General features: G+C 45.1%; 4 protein-coding genes across 6 annotated transcripts; 2 read left to right on the top strand and 2 right to left on the bottom strand.

Moving 5' to 3' along the window:
• Positions 1–670: 670 nt before the first annotated feature.
• LOC147796284 (uncharacterized) lies at positions 671–5466 on the bottom strand. 2 transcript variants are annotated; one of them, XM_087148144.1, is made up of 9 exons: positions 5258–5466; positions 4808–4947; positions 4008–4100; positions 3601–3739; positions 3359–3399; positions 2881–2950; positions 2345–2381; positions 2173–2239; positions 671–1542 (listed from the first exon to the last, which is right to left on the bottom strand). In XM_087148144.1, exons 1-9 carry the CDS (start codon positions 5295–5297, stop codon positions 1381–1383), a joined length of 789 nt encoding a protein of 262 aa, XP_087004270.1. In that variant the 5' UTR covers positions 5298–5466; the 3' UTR covers positions 671–1380. The 2 variants fall into 2 exon arrangements, with proteins under 2 accessions (XP_087004270.1, XP_087004271.1); XM_087148145.1 differs by lacking the exons at positions 2345–2381; positions 2881–2950.
• Positions 5467–5600: 134 nt separating this feature from the next.
• LOC147796283 (uncharacterized) lies at positions 5601–8595 on the top strand. 2 transcript variants are annotated; one of them, XM_087148147.1, is made up of 3 exons: positions 5601–5706; positions 6297–6660; positions 7973–8595. In XM_087148147.1, the coding sequence occupies exons 2-3, from the start codon at positions 6340–6342 to the stop codon at positions 8186–8188; spliced, it is 537 nt and encodes a 178-aa protein (XP_087004273.1). In that variant the 5' UTR covers positions 5601–5706; positions 6297–6339; the 3' UTR covers positions 8189–8595. The 2 variants fall into 2 exon arrangements, with proteins under 2 accessions (XP_087004273.1, XP_087004272.1); XM_087148146.1 differs by lacking the exon at positions 5601–5706 and having other exon boundaries at positions 5713–6660.
• Positions 8596–9005: 410 nt separating this feature from the next.
• Positions 9006–12222, top strand: LOC147796282 (uncharacterized). Its single transcript, XM_087148148.1, has 2 exons — positions 9006–9827; positions 11671–12222. Exons 1-2 carry the CDS (start codon positions 9408–9410, stop codon positions 11866–11868), a joined length of 618 nt encoding a protein of 205 aa, XP_087004274.1. The 5' UTR covers positions 9006–9407; the 3' UTR covers positions 11869–12222.
• A 501-nt stretch (positions 12223–12723) lies between these two features.
• LOC110982585 (inactive serine/threonine-protein kinase TEX14-like) lies at positions 12724–18197 on the bottom strand. The gene is made up of 8 exons (XM_022241097.2): positions 18046–18197; positions 17217–17295; positions 16879–17003; positions 16180–16238; positions 15962–16073; positions 15295–15357; positions 14825–14906; positions 12724–13981 (listed from the first exon to the last, which is right to left on the bottom strand). The coding sequence occupies exons 1-8, from the start codon at positions 18172–18174 to the stop codon at positions 13869–13871; spliced, it is 762 nt and encodes a 253-aa protein (XP_022096789.2). The 5' UTR covers positions 18175–18197; the 3' UTR covers positions 12724–13868.
• Between the last annotated feature and the right edge of the window lie 267 nt (positions 18198–18464).

Here is an 18464-nt window from a genome sequence, read left to right as displayed (position 1 = left end):
ATATTAAGAAAATAAACTCATACCACCCTGGTGCAGTGTTGTACTAAGGGCATTTTCAATTTTCTGCAGGTTGCAGAAGCTATAAATTCTCATTAATTTGCCTGTACAAGTGACTACAGCCACACCGCATTATTGAATACACCGGTTCTCGTCCGATTTAAGCAACAAGGTCGTTCTTGGATGGGAGACCACCTGGGAATACACGTTGCTGTAGGCTTTTTACAACTGTTTTATCTCGCCAATTTTTCCTTTCCATGTATTGTATATATGTATTCCATGTATATTCCATTCACAACAACGCACTTCAAGAGTTTGCAACGCGTTGGCCAATCACAACGCCCGAATATGTCGACCATATCCAGACGAGCATTGGGTCGACAGATTTCGCGCACTGTGATTGGCTAACGCGTTACAAACTCTTGGGGGCCCGCTGATGTGAAACGCCACTACTGAATGTCTTTAAATGCGAGCCAGCCCCGAAACACCGCGGCTGCTTGCTGTTTACTCGGTCCACTGTCCACAGGTGAGGACGGCCCGGTGCAGGGCAGCACCCGGCCCGCCGATTCCCCCAGCAAATTAAACAGCCTCCCCTGATACATGTAGTTATAAAAACCGAGGGGTTTATTTCAGTCTACGTGTACGAGGCACATAATAAGCAATCTCAGGCATGTGGTTTGGATAATTGGAATTTGTTTTATTTCATTCAAGTTATCAATCAAACAGGAGAAATCACACAGACCGTAAATTTGTTTCTCTCTTATGTTGCCATTGCTGCATGGGCGTGGGGGCGTGGGGAGGGGACTAGGGGGAAATAGGCGGGGAAAGAAAGAAATCAAAAATAGGTGCAAGGGGATGAAAAATTCTAATTTCCTTGAAATAGCCCCACAATTGACCTCCTCCAGCCGTCAGTTGTTCATTGAATTCTTTAGCAGAAATTTCGCCCCTGGAATAAGTGGTTTGGCTCAAGGAAAACATATCACGAAAACGCCCATAAGCTATTTGCTTTCTAATCAAGACTGGACGATACTTTGTCGTTGGTCGGTCACAATGGATCCTGGTTATCTCAAGACAGGTCTGTAGGCTACTGCATTGTTTTATGGCGCCGTGTCTGGGGAGGAATGACTGGTAAGTGGCTTGTGATTGACTCGCACTAGACATAAAATTTCAGCCCCCCCCCATGCTCACCAGCATCTAAAATAATTCCGGAAAAGTCTTGGAAGTTTCCACAAGTTTCAGTTATGATCACAGCCTACAAACCGTTTCCTAACTCCAGGTTTCCTTGGAAACACAATAATCGTATCACTCAAGAATATTTTTGAATTCTGCTGCAATTAATGGTATTCCCTATTTCCAGCCAGAACTGGTAGTTCAAAAATGACCTCAGCGAAGCGACTGAGCAACATGGCGGCCTCCATCCACCGGGATGATTTCGCCGGTGGTGAAGCTCGCCTCGTCCGAGACCAGGAACGCCACGCACTGGGCGACGTCCTCTACAGTGCAGGCCCGGCCCAATGGATGCCATCGCTTGCCCTCTTCCTCCAACTTGAAAATGGAAGTGGAAAGGGATTTACAATAAACTTGATGGTCGAAATTTTCACGAGCGGTGGGTCACTTCCTATTTCGGTGACAGTTTCTATCTTTTGCTTTGTAATTGGATGGAACGCTAAAATTGAGCATAGCAAATTCAAATTAACAGCCAGTTTTGGCCATCTCTAGATTCTGTTGACCTTGGTCACATGAAATACCGATTGAATGAACATACATGTACGTCAAAGAAGGGGAAAATGAGTAATCAATGATTATGTGCAGACATGAAAATGTAACATAAAGGACCACAATCTGGTTCGTAAGTGTGACGTCACTTCAGTTTAAACCACGCCCACTGCACATGCACTGCACATAGAGTTACACGCATTGATCGCCGTTTATGTGGAATCATGGAACCGGAAGTGAACGCGCAACTTCTGCGATCGTCCAGTGGGAGCCTACGAATCGTGGTGCGTCCGCCTTTCTGACGAAGTCACTGACGAACCGGACAGTTTTCAAGCAGGGACCGTGTGCAGGGGCGTTTCAGTACCCCGCCTTAGCATATAAAGGGCGCTCTAATAAAAGTAAGGTTCTGTAATTTTTAATTTTTGATCCATGGAATAGCCTCAGCGGTTCGAAACTCACATTGTCGTCGGTTGGATTCCACCTTGGCGCGGCCTTTTTGTACAGCGGAGTCACAGTTAAGCCTGGACTACAAGGATATAAAAGGATAAGCATTTCTAAATTTGACAGTGGACACAATGTCGTCTATTTATCTTATTAAATCAAATTAGCCTGACAAAAAAAATCCACCTACCTCACTGCATTTACTCTGATCTGTTTAGAAGCAAGTTCTGTGTGTCAAAAAACGATGGAAGGTATGCGTTATATCCTGCGATAATTAATGAAAATAGCCTCTATACCTTCACAGAACAAGTAAGAATGAATAGCGCAAAATTATTTTAGTGCCCTGGTCCAAATGACTTTAATAATTAATTAATTTGATAGCAAAAACAAAATTCTCAATGTAAGAGGTTTTACGACCGCTATAAAGGTAGCCCAGATCCGCGTAAAAATGGGAAACAGCACATCCAAGTTTGAAGCCAGCTGGCTGTGAGAAAAAAATAATCCTCACGGTGTTTGAATAAGAGAGGGCGCTGTGTCACGCGGTAACCATAAAATTAATCCTTTTTACTTCGCTGCTTCACCTTCTTTAAAAAGAAATGTATTGCTTTAGGGATGTCATAGAGTTGGTCATTACAGTCATTTCCCCCTCTTTCACTGCGTATACGGGAGACTTGTATTCGCAGCGGTTCCATTAACTCCACCTATAGTGTCTAAAATGGTGCTCACCGATTGCAACTGTTTTTGTGAAGTGGTCCACTGCCGCCTTGGTCATCCCGTATCCAAGGAGACCTGGAGACTACAATGGCACAAAATGCATTGAAAATGCGAATTCACATACTTACAGAGGGACCCAAGGCAAAACAAAACCTGAAATACCAATTTCAGCGTGGAAATTACTTCTAATTAGTGGGAGCACTGCCCAGTGACCTCAAGAAAAGCTAGCCTAAATGAGCCTTCGCTAAGTAGATCTTTTTTCTCGAGCACTTATGTGTAGATGACTACGTGTAGGCCTATGAGGTGTAGAGACGATCTCGAGGGAATTGTAGTCTTAACAAGTAATCAAATCGGAGAAAATTGGGATATTTTTTGGCTCTCTTCCCTCGTTTCGTCAGGCTCAGCCTCGGTATCCTTGAGCAACATGCATGGGGAAGACTAACAGTTTAATTAGAAGGAAAGGAAAAAACAAATTTGGAACAATTCTCACCGCTCGACGACTGGACGTGCTGGAAATGTTAACGACCGACCCTGGAGTGAGGAAATATACTAGGTAACAGGAGGAAGATATCACGATAAACGAAAACACTAGGAAAAAAAGGGAACCGGCAAAGTTGGTGTCATCAATTGCATTATACATGTTAGAATATTGACCCTAAATCTGGATAGATGCCGGGTCTTTCCCAGTCGAGATTAACCAAATAATGGCACTCCGAAGTAAGGAATAGGTACCTTTTGTCCTGGCAAGATGGGGAGCAGTGTGCTTAGTAACGAGGAAAAGAGATCGGAGGTTGCCAGACACCAGCGAGTCTAACTGGTCCACGGTCATCTCTTCTAGGCCGCCGTAGGACAAAACGCCAGCACTGTTTACCTTTATTAACAATTAAACGTACCTCTCTCTCATTATCTCTTTGTTTTGACATTTGCACTATTACCGCACTGTTTCAACATTAACACGTAGAACATAGTCAGGTCTTCATTGAAATTTCTGGGAATGATTCAGCGAACTGGCGTTTTTTTTAAACAAGCCACGATACCCAAAATGGTGTCTGAATTAGTTACCGGTATGACATTCAAAAACTTCAAAATGAGTTTTGGCCCTATGGGGGAGAAACTCAGTTATACTTAACCATACTCACCAAAATGTGGATTTTCTGGAACTTTTCAATGCTCCTTTTAATCAATTCCTTCACGTCTTTCTCTCTCTCCAAGTCCGCTTTGACCAATAAAATCTGATGGGAAGATAATTGTTCAGTACTGGTACTTCACGCGGTTTTGCCCATTTGCCAGAACAGTACGTAAATGGCACTAGTCAGTCACCTGAAACCTCTTCACTGGTGAGGGCGCTACATAAATTTGTCGGTTATTAAAAACGAAACCTTTCAGAACCGGTGTAGCATGAAAGTTCTTGGTATAACTTTTTTCCAGTACTAAATGAGTCTACACTAAATTAAGGCAAAAGGTCGGGTAAAAATTACTGTGCACAACACCATGCCCTTTGCAGCATATTTTTCATTTCGTACTCGAATTTAAAGGTGATTTTAAAGGTACTTTTCCTACAAAGAGACAAAGCGTCCTGAATGATCGACGTCTTTGTATCAAGCCAATTTAGCTTATGGTTTCCTGGTCTTTTTAGCGACATCTCGACACTATGCGAGGTCATATGAGGTCAGAACGGGACGACTTGATCGAACCATGACTAACCGGTGACTCGAAAGGTTAAACATCCATCGTGCATTGAATACACCATAGTATGTTTATAGAGATTTACGCCAACTTCAGACCTTGGAACCAATATGGCAGTTCATTATGTGTGCAGTACAGCATACAGCTATAATTATAACGGTGCTAATTGTCCACGTGTAGTGATACATAAACCACCATTTTGGTTCCAACAATTGAGACACTCATGTCACAACAGCTCCGCATTCATACAAACCTTGTCGTCATCCAGGCCCCTCTCTTCGCATTCTGCATGCACGAGCCGGAGGTTTTCCTCGTTTCGACCCACGAGTACCAGCGAACAGCCGAGGAGAGCGAAATGGCGCGCAATCCCTGCGCCTATGCCTGAACTAGCACCTTCAAAAAGACACACGCAGGACGGCCAAAGTTACCAAAAACCTTAGGAGCACAATGTGCCGTATTAAAATGACGTTGTATGGCGTAAGCGGGAAAGAAACAAACACTACTGGGAAAGCGTAGTTAAATGGATTGTCATAATACCTGTAAATTTGCAACCAGCTGCAGACAGCTAAAATATACGAGCCACATGTATGTTAATTAAAACTTTGTATACGTATATAAACATCTGTATGATCTATGTTCTTGGTATTACGCGGTGACTGAATATCGTATCGACCCAATTCAGAGGGGAAATCACAATGCTTACCCGTGACGATAGCTACTTTGCCATTCAAGAAGAAACTCATTTTAGCCGGTTAGCGAACCGTTTTCTACGATGCTTTCAGAAAGTAAGAAATTGATGCTGCACGCCAACGGTCAAAGTGGGCCTAGAAATTATGAGTGTTCCCGACAGAACTTACAAATAGTAAACGTACGCCGAACGCATCCCGGTTTATTCAGTGCGAGACAAGATAATGGTATGCCCGTGCCCCTATAAATATTGCTCTGCTGTACATGGCCGCGGAGTGGCGCGTGCTTCCGGACATAACGTCAACGGCTGCCTCGTAAAATCAGTCAGTATACCCGCAGAAAAACCAAAACCACCCACCTGCGAATGTGATTGGTCGGAGACCTGCGTTTTTTAACACGTGCAGTACATGTACGTGAATGTGTTTCTTCACAGACAGACAAGGAGAATGTCTCAGCATTATAGAGGTGAGGTTGCAAACTACATACCAGTTTTGTATTCATAAAAGGCTATGGAACAAAATGGTGCTGTCTTATAGGCCTATATAAAATCTTTGTCTTGTGGGGAGTAAAAAATCCATAGTAATTCACAATTAAACTAGAACAACACTACAAGTTGAGCGTTCCCATAAGCCTGAAAAATACTTTGATGGGAAATGGGAACTCGAGCGTAACTTAACAATGCCATGTATGTTGACCGTATATGAAATACTCCCATCAACGACCTTGGCAGCTGCGAAAGGCGTTGCTGCTAAATATGTCGTGAGTTGGTAGAATAAATGGATTGGTCGTTCTCTGTGTGCCTTATGCTATCGAGACACAGATGAGTCAGCTTGGACGAACCGTTTTCAGCACCGGTAAAACGGTAGAGCCTACACGTTCAAAATTGACTCCCTAAGTTGTAACACGCAAAAATCATAGCCTCGGCATCACCAGATACCCTCGGTCCGAAGGAATAACATGACAGCTAGAACGTACCTGACTATATTGAGTGTCCTGTCCAAATGGACAGGCCTAGTGCTCGGTGACTTTCACGTCTGCTGTCCTACCTGTTCCAGTCACGCCATCGACCCCCTGAATGCCGATCAAGTCCGGCAGGTTATGAGCAGCAGCGCCTTCCTCGAGGAGATCGAGCAGAACCCGCTTCTGCTCCTGCAGGACGAGGCACGCCAGAGGCCGATCGTCAACTTCACCAGCCGACAGGAGGAGCAGATGCTGCTGAACTTCCCTCAGCTGTTCCGGACCCAGGCGGAGTTTGCCGAGTCCCAGCTTACTAGTGGCACGGTCACCGTGTTGGCTGCGGCGAACAGTACGCGGAGGCGTCGGGCGGATGAGCCCCCTCGGGTCTGCCCCTCGGTATCGCAGACGATGGCGTTGGTAGTCATGTACCGACCGGATGGCCAAGTCGTCCAGTTAGGACAGGTATTAAAGCAACGACAGGTTAAAATGATACTAACAATAATTTTTTCCCCGCATATTACACACTTCCCTGTAACCCTGTTCTCTAATTTGCAACGCGTTAGCCAATCACAATGCCCAAAATCTGTCGACCCATTGCGCGTTTGAAAATGGTAGACAGATTTTGTGCACTGTGATTGGCCAGCGCATTGCAAACTCTTCGCGGGGCACTATTTGGGAGTCGCCCGTATTAATTAAGGCCACAGGATCCGAATTATCTGGCCGCAGCTTGAAATTAGGCATCAGTCTACGGTAATGGCTGCGGCCACTTTCCATAGAGTCGTGTGTAAGTTCAAAGTCCAGCCAAGTAATCTGGACAAGGCCTGACATTCCTTTAAATTTTATTGTAATGAAAAGTGCAACTGGGGGCGCTGGTGTTGGGACGTCATTCAGAGAAGACGTGGTTCACTACAAATAGTGTAAGGTTTTTAGTTATTGTAAAGTAGTCGGTAAAAGGCGATTTGTGGGATCATTCCTCCAAAGTGCGTGTAAATATCCCCCAAATTTAACCTTACATCTCCGAAAGCCCGCATATGCTTATGAACAGAATTCCTAAAAGTGTTTGCCCCCAGAAAGAAATTCCCACCCGGACAAAAAAAAGCTCTGAATCTGCCCTTGCTGAGCCTTCAAGGCCGTGTCCGAAATGGGCTCCCAGAACTATATGGGTGCGCATCTCCGCGTATTATGCCCAATGGAGTGATGACATAGACCAATAGCTCCAGACAACACATTCGGATGCAGCCTTTCCAATTACATGTGGACTGTTCAGGGTGCAGTGTCCCAATTCAAGGAAAATTCTCCGCCAGGATGAGCCGCACAAAAAGTACCCCCCAGAGATTGTTTCGAAAAGAGGGGTCTGTTTGGGCCAAGGAATAGTGGGATTGTGTCAGTATGGCCAAGAATCATCTCTGTAGATTCAGGGGCACCCATCCGGGGGCAAAGCAGACAAAAATTCGATTGAAAATTAGTCAGAAGAGCCCCAGGAAGGTGAGGGGTGTCATTTGAAAAATGGCCGCTGGGAAGACTTGGCAACATTCACTTTTTGGGGGTGAGTTTGTTTTGGGCGGATAATTAAAAAATTCATAGGTTAACCTACTAAAAATTGAAAATCAAATGAAATCTGAAGGACCAAACAACACATTGTTTTATGTTTGACAGGCCTCGGGGACTTCAGTTGCCTGCCATGGCGCTCCAAACTTGGTTGATTTTATACTCTTTTCAATGGAGCTTGAATTGGTTCAGTGCACCCTTCAGTTTCTTCTCATTCTCGTTGCAGCCTCAGGGAGTCAACCAGTGGATACTGAACGAAGTGTGCGACACCACCGTGAGCGCGCTCCTGGCGACTGGCCAAGAGTGCGGGGTGATCAGCCGTCACGTCCTGGCGCTGTTCGTCAACCTGAGCGAGATCAAACGGACGGGGGGCCGGGAAAGCAGTCGAGCTTTCGACTTCGCCGAGGTGGTTGTGCAAAGCTGCGTGACACTTGCACCGTGACACCGCGCCGGTTTCCCCCGTCAGTTCATTTCCTCCGCTAACGCGTCAGGGGGGGGGGATCCAGAACCGTTTTTTGAGGGATGGGTGCAGGAGAGTTGGGAATTTTTCCTGTAACTTGCATGGTCTTCTTGGAGAATGAGGTTGCATTTCATGAGGCCTTTTGCAAGGAAGAAGGGGAAATGAAATTTGTCTTTTTTGTATGAATATTTTCTTTACATTTTGTTCTGGGGAGAGATGGGCCTTTCTCTTTTAGAACTGTCATTAGAGCACGTCAAACTATGGAATTACAACTGTTTGTACACAAACGTTATCAGATTTATACTTTCTTGCGCCAATAAAACTGTAATTTGCTAATGCATCGAAGAAATGTTCTCCTTTTCCAAAATTTCATAGAGATGTGATTTTAATTAAACGGTTCTGTGAGTGTTTTTGATGGTATTTTCTTGGGGGGGGAAGGAATCCATTGTTTTAGCAGCTGCCTATACGGACCTTCGTTACTCAAATACATTATCTGTGGTAGGAAACCAGACTTGCCGGCTTGAAGTTCAAAGCACTTTATTACAGACACCAATGACGTCATTCATGGGTATCAGCAAATCCCAACACCAGCAAACAGTAGAAGTGTAACGTCCCTTCAGTATTTCAAAATCACGCCCACTTCACATGGAGTTACATGGAATCATTGAACCGGAGGTTATTGTACCATTTACAGTGTTAATCGAATTTGAGCTTACAGTCAGTGGTGCGTGCGTGGGTATGACGAAGTTACTATCATTAGGCATGAATAATACCTTGGCTGGTAATTTTAATTCATTTTTAAAAAGGGAAGTTGGTGGCAGCTAAAAGGATCATGACACCAGGAAGTGTGAGTGTTCTCCCTGTTTACGCAACAACGAGATTTTCCATCTTTCGGAGGCTTAAAAGGAATACCAGGTTGCAGCTGGAGGGGGAACGACTTTTCACAAAGAAGACGGTTAACATGAATGATTTCACCCCAGACTTATAAATATCATTGCCGTCATTAACTTTCCCCCGAAAACCCGGCGTCTTTGCGAACATTATAAAAGCCACACGGGCTACATGGGGCACCTACATTCTTGGCAGTCTTACCGAAGAGGCTTGACACGAGACGATCAGTAAAACCTCTCTCTCTCGCTACTTGGACCAAGATTATATTTCTGAAGACAGGAGACCAACCCTATCCTAATTTTTAAAAAAAATGGCATTCGGCACGTTTTCAGCCCTCATTCTCACCGCTATGATAGCGGGATGTTTTCCTCAGGGCCTTTGGCGACTTCGACCAGGTCTCCCCTCTCCGTCCTGCTCCATTTCCCTTGAGGCGAGTCAAATCCAGCAGGTTAGGGAAAATCGAGACCTCGTCCGACTGCTCGAGAAGAACCCCAGTTATCTAAAAAGCTCGCAGCATCAACACCCCATAGTGACGCTGACGTACCGGCAGAAGCGCCTTCTTCTCAGGCGCTTCCCTGACCTGTTTCGGCAGAGCGACGGGACTACGTCTGCCGGCGACCCCAGGCAGCGGAGGAACACAGCAGGTAGGGTCTGCCCGCCCCGGCCAGACTCGGAACCTCTCATCCTGGCACGCACGGCCGACGGTCAAGTGGTCCAGTTGGTGCAGGAGGTACGTGCCCCGACCTTTTTTCATTCCTCCTGTGTAAAGTTTCTAATTTCAAGCCGGAGGATCAGAGGAGGCAAAATCCCCTCCCCCGCACTTGGGGGAGGGGAGGGGCTCAAGGCATTACCAGAGTTGATGCATTGAAGTATGCAAGATAATTATGCGATATTCATAAAACTTTTAATTCACAATGATTTCTTCAGTTTTTATATATGGTTCACACAGCAGTGTAGAATATTTACAAAATGGCTTTCGGTGTTCGCCTTGCTCAGATCATCCACCACACCAGTTATAAAGAGTCAAAAGAGTGTACATTAGGTTGGTAGTAACGTGACCGTAACGCGAACATTTGAAAGTCGTCTGTGAACCAGCGAAATTCAGTTTACACCAATTGGTCCCCATTACAATTGAGATCAGTGTTTGGCTCCCTTTGAATCTGGGATCAAGAGCTAGGTCTAGGTCTTCCCTTCATGTGACACACGTGGAGACGTGCAGACAATAGACCTAATGACATAACGCATTGAGGGAAAGGGCAGTGACGACAGTAGGCCTACGCGTGCTATTGCTAGAGCATTACGCGCATGGAAAACTGTCACAAAGATGAGATTGAGAAGGCTCATGTTTTCCAAAAGGGTTCGTGCTAACTGTTGACGAACGCCACAGCTCGCATGACTGTAGTCTGAATACCAGAACAGACCTGATGATTCTGACTTCTCAATGAATCAAGGGTCCCTTATCACTCAATGTGCACGTGACCAAGACTGGAGAAATTCCTCCAGTTTTCCAGAAATAGCCAAAATATTCCAGAGTTGACCCGTCTACATGTACATTCGCCATGTTCATATGGTACCGTTGATGTTCGGTTATTCCCGGCTGGATAAGTAGGCTAGCTGTTGAACGTAACCTCCCGTATATCCTAATGCCAGCTGTTGATCCCACAGTATTTGACTTTATACACTGAAATATACAATTGCTGTATTGCCCACTGGATATGGGAAAAGCCAATTTTTGGGATGTTGCCACTGATGAATTCGAAAATACCCTGGCTCTCAACTTGTGACCCCTGATTCTTGCGTCATATCTATTTATATCCGTCGGCGATGCCTGACCTAAGATTTTTTATCCAGAGTTGTCAGGGAATCGAATCTTTGGGCAGGGAACCAGACTAGCATGGTTGTCCCAAATTACTCCCACAATGCACTACAGGAAAAATTGCGTTACGTCATTATATTTCAGGTCTACAGACCAATGGCCGAAGCTCTTGGAGCCCGTTTCGGACACGGGTCTTCCAGCCAAAGGCGCCCTAATTGCTAGGAAAACTGCACCTCTGTTGGTCCAGTCTGGGCTCATTAGTGTGGAACTGTAAAAAAAGAAGGCAGTGATTTTGAACCTCATAAATAAGATCGCTTCAGAATTATGTGCACCATAGATTTGACTCAAGTCGGGATCTCTGTGACGTCGTCGTTTCTGCTTTGGACACACATCGAGGCTGCGCGCCCTTTCTTGCTTCGCGCCCTGGTGTCCACTTAATACTATGAGTAAAGAGCAACGTAAGTCCGACTTGATTCAAGTCTATGTGCACCAGTGCACGTGTTGGAGTTTCAAGAAGTTCAATCTCTCACGCCGAGCCAACGTACCCCCTGCCCAGTTAATTTGAAAATTTACTGGAAATTTCACAGATATAGATTACCAGCGAAAAATTCATGGACTGTACCCGTATATGCTCTGCATGGTTTCTTTTGTTCAGCACTCTAAATCAGCTTTCTTATAGGAACTTGTTTGAGGGGACAAGGATTTCTGATCGTAATACGTTTCACTCACTATTCGTCTGTTCTGTTGGCCGCTGCAGGTTGCGGGGCACAACCAATGGATCATGGACGAGATCTGCTCGGCTCAACAAGACGGTGATATGGCCTGCGGGCTGGCGGAGCGCGAGTTGCCGGCGCTCTTCATCAATCTCAGCGGCATCCTGGCGACCGAGGGGAGCGATGCAGACTTCGACATGGCCTATATTGTCGTTAACTGCTGCGTGGCGATGAGGGAGTAACCGCGCCTTCGCCCTCTGAAGCTTCAACTGCCAACTTGAGGACGTTATTCGATTTCAATAACTAAAACCGTTTAAAATGTGTTTTTTTTTCTACCATTTAAAAAGACAACAGTAAAGATTAATGTGCTTGCGTGCACAACAACAGGTCATTACTGCATTCATGCGTGTGTGCGCCTCAAATGTCTCTTTGTATGCACCAATCCGCTCCTGGCGGAACGAGGGCGTGTTTTAAAGTAAAATTGACAGTCCCCGCATGCGGCATACGCGCGTTTGGCGCGAAGCACGCCGAGTACGCATGTGAATTTACTCCAGAATGCAGGTCTCCATACACTGTCTTTCTTTCGCCGATTGGAGTTGCACAAGCCCGAAATTAACCATGCATGCGCATGCAGTAGCCGAGCTGTGTGTGTCGTAGACCGTGCGTGCGTGCGCGCGAGTGCAGGGCGTTCGTGCGGTTCGTCGTGTAGTCTTTCTTCGTGCGTTGGTTTGGTGCTTAAACTAGTCTCCTCCAGCTCCTCGCTCTTGAGCGACTATCCATTTCGCAGCGGGCGCCTTGATCAAAGGCTAAGACCGCCAGTACTGCTCGTATAACCGTGAGTTTGGGTGCGTTCGATTAGCTTACACGTGTAAGTCAAACTGACTCTCGCTCTAATGACTTTTCCTCACACAACTGTACGCATGACGTTGGCACCTTGGTACTTCATCCCTCACAATGAGTTGTGGGGATAAGGTGCACTTGGCAATTCCCAAAGTCATTACATTCACTTCTGTGATGGCCCATATCTTCAGACGTACGCTAGCCAGGCCAGAGTTACCACAGTGCAAATGGATACATCCCATGCACCAATAGACCAGTTGTGCATTTTCACTGACTTTAAAATGCTTACTTTTTTATTTAATCTGTGGAATACATGTATGTTATTGTAACTATTTAACTGTTTTTTTTCTAAAATTGATTGGAACAATGCGGAAATAAATGAACCTTGAAACTGCTGGCAGTACAATTCATTTGTATCAGTTTAAAATCAATATACAATAACAAAATTTTCATATCACGCAATCACTTAAAATCTGTACACTAATAAATATATGTACATATTTTGTGCAAGTTTGCAAAGCCTATTTCAAGAGTTTGACTGCTTTTCTTGCACCGATGCACCTGTCCCTCTCAGCACTTTGGTAAAGTATTTTGACACCTGCAATTTTACTCAGCGGATGAGAGTAAGTTTGCAATTTTTATACAGAAAAAAAATGGGAATTAAACAACTGCGAGAGATAACTTTGGATATATCACTGAGCAGGTTTGTCAACTAAGCCAGTTCAGAGTCAAACACCGGCAATCTTTTGCCATAACTTGCCAAAAAAGGGCTAGCTGTTATGCCCACCTGTGCACAGTGATGGCCTCTCACTTTGAAGGCCTTGAATCCTTTGGGACAATCTGTCCATAATAGCCACCTGTCCTATGCAGCGACTTGCCCGTAGTGTCATATCTGTCATGTGTGGTCATCTGCCCCCCGCAGCCACCAAGCTCACTTGATCCATCAGACTGGGGTTTGCCATCTCTCCAACATTTCATCTGTCTGCAGTGGCCGCCTCTAAAAAAAGTGCTGACCACCAGTCGAAGGCTCACCAACACAACAACCATGAGTCCGATCTTTCCATTTGTCCATAGTGTCATATCTGTCACCTGTGGTCATCCATCCTTGTCAATGGAACTCTGTATCCAACAGACTGACGAGGGCCATCTCTCAGACGGTGCACCCGTCCACCCTGACCGCCTCTCAAAAGCGTCTCCTTCAAGTTCGACCATCTGTCTGTAGTACACACCTGTCCACTGTTGTCCATAATGTCATCTGTGGTCATTTGTCCAGCTCAGCAACATGGGCCGAATTAGGACATCTGGCTGTCTACTGCAACTGCTGATCAAAGGCGCCCACTTGGAGCATCTGCTACCAACTCTGCTCGAAGACCGATTTCACAAGACGTCCAGATGTTTTTTGCTAATTCCTCCACACAGAGAAAGAGGGATCCTGCACCTGAGGCTTTCCACCGGCATCTGGGGGTTTCTCGTCCGCCAAGACGTCTCCGCCCAGCGCTGCTAGCATTTGAGAGGCTGTTAAAAAAGTCGAACCAATAAATGAAAGGTCATCTTTCGGGCAATAGTTCAACTGGCGGGGAAAAAAAGAACCTTCAGACAGGCAAAAGCTCGATGTCTGAAACAATTAGGAGCCAAGTGTGCTACCTGGTGAAAGATCAACACTTGAAGATGCTCGGAACAACACCAGAGCGACTTGGTTTCAGACGTTTCAGCTCTTTTCATGAGCCTAACCCATTGGAAATGTCCGTATTAAGTTTGTCTGTGTAAAACCAAAAGTTAATTGGGTTGACCCAAGTTGCTCTTAATTCTATTTGGTTCAGCACGACCCTGGAATGCCTGTCTGAAATGGGGGTAATAGAGTCAAGACAGGGTCAAGAGGATCACAGAGTCGGGAGTGGTTGTCACAATTTTGGGCTGTGCTTCAGCTAGTTTTAGTAACAGCATAAACCAAAGAGTTTGGAACAAGTGGGATACTGGGGACTGGGGGCGTCATACCAGTGGGTGTCCAAGAGCTGTTTACAGAGCGAGTTGCGACATGAGTGTCTCAATTGTTGGAACCAAAATGGTGGATTATCCATTGGTGCACATGGACTATTAGAACACAACTGTATGCTGTATTGCACAGATAATAAAGAGCCATTTTGGATCCAAAGTCTAAAGGTTAGTGCTAGTTTCTCTCTACGCAGCTCTGGGGCTTCCATGCAACCAGGGGTGCACTGTTTGAAATAAACACACCGTGTGTACCAGCCACAGTTCATGTGCTTTTCCCTGCTCCCTTGGAAAAATGTTCCCATCAGCGCTGGTCGGAAAATATCATCCCACTGACGCCCCTGCCCAAAGAGAGAGGACAGTACTTACAATCATTGGGGTTCTTCTTGGCTCGGACAAATGGGTCTGGTCTGATGGCGTAGGCCGACCCAGGCCTGGAGAACGATGCTGCCTGAGAACAGGTCATGTACAGGTCAGGTCATGTCAAACTGAATAGCATTAGTCCTGCACAACTTGCACATTAATGCTACTAAGGCTGCATCCGAATCTGTTGTCTAGAGCTAGGTCTAGGTCTTCACTCCTTTAGAAATGCATGGAGATGCGTAGACAATAGACCTAGCCGTAGCTCTGGAAGCCCGTTTCGGACACGGCCTAAGAGAGCAAAATGCTTCTGTATACTCCTTGCCTGGAAGCTTAACAGAACGTGCCCATCGAAGTTATGCGTTAAGGCAGAGTACGAAGGCACAGGCTTTGCGTCACTAGGATCAAACCATTTGCTTAATTCTAGTTATTTTTTAAATGTGTATCGGCTTGACCAATCAATTCATTCATAAACCCACCATGCGGATCCCTCCTGCCATAGACGAGGGTGAAGGAGTGTTCCTTGTTGGGGGTGCAGTTACCTGTTCACAAACATGTCACGGGTCAAAGGTCATTAACATAACTATGCAGATATCCTCACTCAAACAAGATTGAAAAAAAACCCCCACACAAGTCAATCTTTCACAAGGCTAAATCCAGGTGCCAGGTTTTTTTCTGGGGGGAGGGGAAACCAAGTAAACAGCGCCCCCGTACACTTTGCATTAACTGATCGCATCAGTGACAATTAAACAGCTGCTCAGACACAATTTCCTGGACAAAACGGCTTAAGACATTTAATATCTAACTTCTGATTGATTTGAAAAAAGAAAAACCTTCATTTTTTTAGGGGTGGGGGATGCATGGCCCTGCCCCTCACTGATCCACCCATGATCTTTTACTGATCTTTTGAAACTTTTCACTCTCGTGAACAAAAAATGACTTTTTTGCAACAGAGTTCTGACGGCTGCACACAAACAATCGTAAGGTAGGAAACGAACATGTACACCTTGATATGAATTATCAAATACGGGCCAAAAGAACGGATGTGTTGGACCATCTACCTTGTTTCTCCAACTGAATCGCTGATTTGAATAATGATTATTACTGTTTGCCCTGGGTGATTCACATTCCAGTTTCTCTGTCTACCTTTTTGATGATTCCCTTCTCAATCAGTTCTATTTTTGATGTTCGCTTGCAGCCTAGGATGGCAAAGTGAGACCAGATCTTGTCGGACGCTGACGCAAAGTCTTTGGCAGTCCTGAGAAGAAAAAGTCATTTGCGAGTGAGCCAAAAGTTCTCTTTGAGGATTGTTCACCAGTATAAAGTAAAATAAAGAAATTTGAAAGGATGTTCAGAAAACAAACCTTTCTTCCTTGTCCGGGATTTCTGGCTTGGCATCATTCTCCAATAGAATCATTATGATCTGGAGAAAAGGATGTAAAAAACGTGATTTTCTTCATCATCGTGTGGCTTCCCTGGTGCACAGGGTTGTGATAATATCCAGCAGATGAAAATTAGCAGGTGTATAGACAGAAAGACAAAAGTAAATGAAAGACTGCTGTGAATCGGTTATTACAGTAGCAAAATGAAACGGCAGCAAATGGTAAAAAAAAATACATTGACAACGACATGCACGAAACAAACATAAAAATGGTCACCATTTATGGACTGTTGATGAGAAGTGATGAGGCATCGAGATAAAAAAGGCCAAGAATGAATTTGTAAAGATGTGGCAGGGAATGGGCCACAGTTGAGTCAATGGCTCTAATGGGGAGTCGGGTCGGTGCAGTGACGCTTTCCTCGCCTTCCACTTCTGCGACCCAGGTTCGAATCCCACCTAGGTCAGCTTGTGGATTGGGTTTTCAGTTCCTGCCTGACTCTGTGGGTTTTCTATGGAATAGTCATCCAGGGTTTTCCTCCCACCTCTCAAGCTGAACATAATTGTCTTCTAAACTGCCACTCCATCCTGTAACTGTGTTGGATGAACAGATATAAATACAAGTAAATAATACAAATCAAAGTCGGTACATGGGGGAATACCGTTAAAAAGTTTGGAAGCTGACCTTGCCATGCTCCTGAAAAGCAGCTGCATGCAGTGGGGTCCACAAAGTGTCCTTGTTCTGGTAATTGACATCTGCTCCAGCTTCCAGGAGGGTCTTGACAACGTCAGGAAACCCCCAAAAAGCAGCTGACAAAATCACAAATTGGAAATCAGGATCAATTTGAAAGATTTCCAGACCTGAGGGACCATGGAAAGTTTCGAACTCCCAAAATTTGGAATATTAACGCACTGAAGTGTGAGTAAGACTGAATCTGGCAATGTTACCAATATCATGTGAACAAGAATGGTTGTTTCTTGAAACAAACTAAGTCCACTTGGACTGGCCAGAGTTTAACTTACCAATATAAAGTTGGCTTTGGCGAATATTTTCGGAACCCCCTTGGACTTCCACACTCTCCGAAAGGAATTTCTCTACCAGCTGTGCAAAACAAGTAAGCCAAATTGTAAAACACTTATCCGTTACTCTAATGATGATGTTTAGTATGGGACTTTACAATTTGTTTACAAGTGCTCACAATTTGTTTACAACTGTTTTAAATTTGTTTATATTACGTACAATTGTTTACAATTACAAAGGAAGTGCAATGAACCGATTAGCTGTTTGATTTAATCACAGGCCGTGATTGGTAAATCTATGCCAGTGACAATATGTGCCATGATGGACCTGTCATCATAACCATGTCTTTGCATGATCAGATGACCATGATGACTGGTAAGTCTTGCTGTGCAATCTGTCACTAATGTTATCATCATCAGACGATCACTGTTTACTCCCAGAACTGTGAGGCACACAATGTACATAGAGTGGGCATGCCTCACAATTCTGGGAGTATCACCGTTTATCCTGCTTTACATTAGAAAGTTCCGAAATAAACTCGGACGTAGGTCTGCATGTAACCCAGGCCTAGACCTATATTTTGTATGACTGTGCAATCAAGTGATCGCTCAGGTCATGCTCAGGTCGACCGACCGATCGCGCCCAACACCATCCGAACCATAAATCACATGACCGAACCATAAATCCAGCTGCCTGGTCTGCGAGCATGCATGGTCTGATACATGTAGTGCTCCGAGTCCTAGGCTATGCCAATTTGAATTGAAAAACACGAAAAGCACTCACAATCTTGCAGAAGAAGGGAATCGGTGCTTCACGTCCTCTGATCCTTACCTTTTCGTTGCCTTTCTGGGCAAGTGTTGACAACTCAGGCACGCTGATTTTCGCCACAGCAAGCTGTTTCTGAAGATCTTGCATTACCGATTCGTTGGCATTGGCGACGGCGTCTCCGGGGGCCGCCATCTTGAACTGACCGGAGTGTTTTGTTTTCTAATTTCTGCCAATGGAATTTATGAAGTGCGCCCTCTGTTGAACTCCCGACCAACCGCCTTTTTTTGTATCGTGTGCGTCATTTTCCAGGACAGATCCGAAGGGTCATAACCCCTTCCCCCAAGGATCCGATTTTGAAAGATATCGAGACAAGGGCGGTTTTTATCTATTCGTTTGTTTGCCTTCTAATAGCGTGTAAAATGCCCCGCCCCTCATAAAGGCCGACCATGATTTCACAAAAAAAATAGAATCAAATTTTTTTC

This window comes from Acanthaster planci, linkage group LG17 (genome assembly GCF_054643075.1).
Source record: "Acanthaster planci isolate LZ-2023a linkage group LG17, COTS_SCS, whole genome shotgun sequence".
Taxonomy (NCBI): Eukaryota; Metazoa; Echinodermata; class Asteroidea; order Valvatida; family Acanthasteridae; genus Acanthaster; species Acanthaster planci.
This window is presented reverse-complemented; position numbering and strand designations above follow the sequence as displayed.

Excerpts from the sequence above, each read along its gene's own strand:
- LOC147796284 (XM_087148144.1), bottom strand. The coding sequence starts at position 5,297 with ATGAGTTTCTTCTTGAATGGCAAAGTAGCTATCGTCACGG. Across the intron at positions 2,951-3,358 it reads GCACGTCCAGTCGTCGAGCG|TCTCCAGGTCTCCTTGGATA; the intron begins GTGAGAATTGTT and ends GTGCCATTGTAG. Across the intron at positions 1,543-2,172 it reads GGAATCCAACCGACGACAAT|TTGGAGGAAGAGGGCAAGCG; the intron begins GTGAGTTTCGAA and ends TCCATTTTCAAG.
- LOC147796283 (XM_087148146.1), top strand. The coding sequence starts at position 6,199 with ATGACAGCTAGAACGTACCTGACTATATTGAGTGTCCTGTCCAAATGG. Across the intron at positions 6,661-7,972 it reads AAGTCGTCCAGTTAGGACAG|CCTCAGGGAGTCAACCAGTG; the intron begins GTATTAAAGCAA and ends TTCTCGTTGCAG.
- LOC147796282 (XM_087148148.1), top strand. The coding sequence starts at position 9,408 with ATGGCATTCGGCACGTTTTCAGCCCTCATTCTCACCGCTATGATAGCG. Across the intron at positions 9,828-11,670 it reads TGGTCCAGTTGGTGCAGGAG|GTTGCGGGGCACAACCAATG; the intron begins GTACGTGCCCCG and ends TGGCCGCTGCAG.
- LOC110982585 (XM_022241097.2), bottom strand. The coding sequence starts at position 18,174 with ATGGCGGCCCCCGGAGACGCCGTCGCCAATGCCAACGAATCGGTAATG. Across the intron at positions 16,074-16,179 it reads ATCCCGGACAAGGAAGAAAG|GACTGCCAAAGACTTTGCGT; the intron begins GTTTGTTTTCTG and ends TTTTCTTCTCAG. Across the intron at positions 15,358-15,961 it reads AGAAGGGAATCATCAAAAAG|GTAACTGCACCCCCAACAAG; the intron begins GTAGACAGAGAA and ends GTTTGTGAACAG.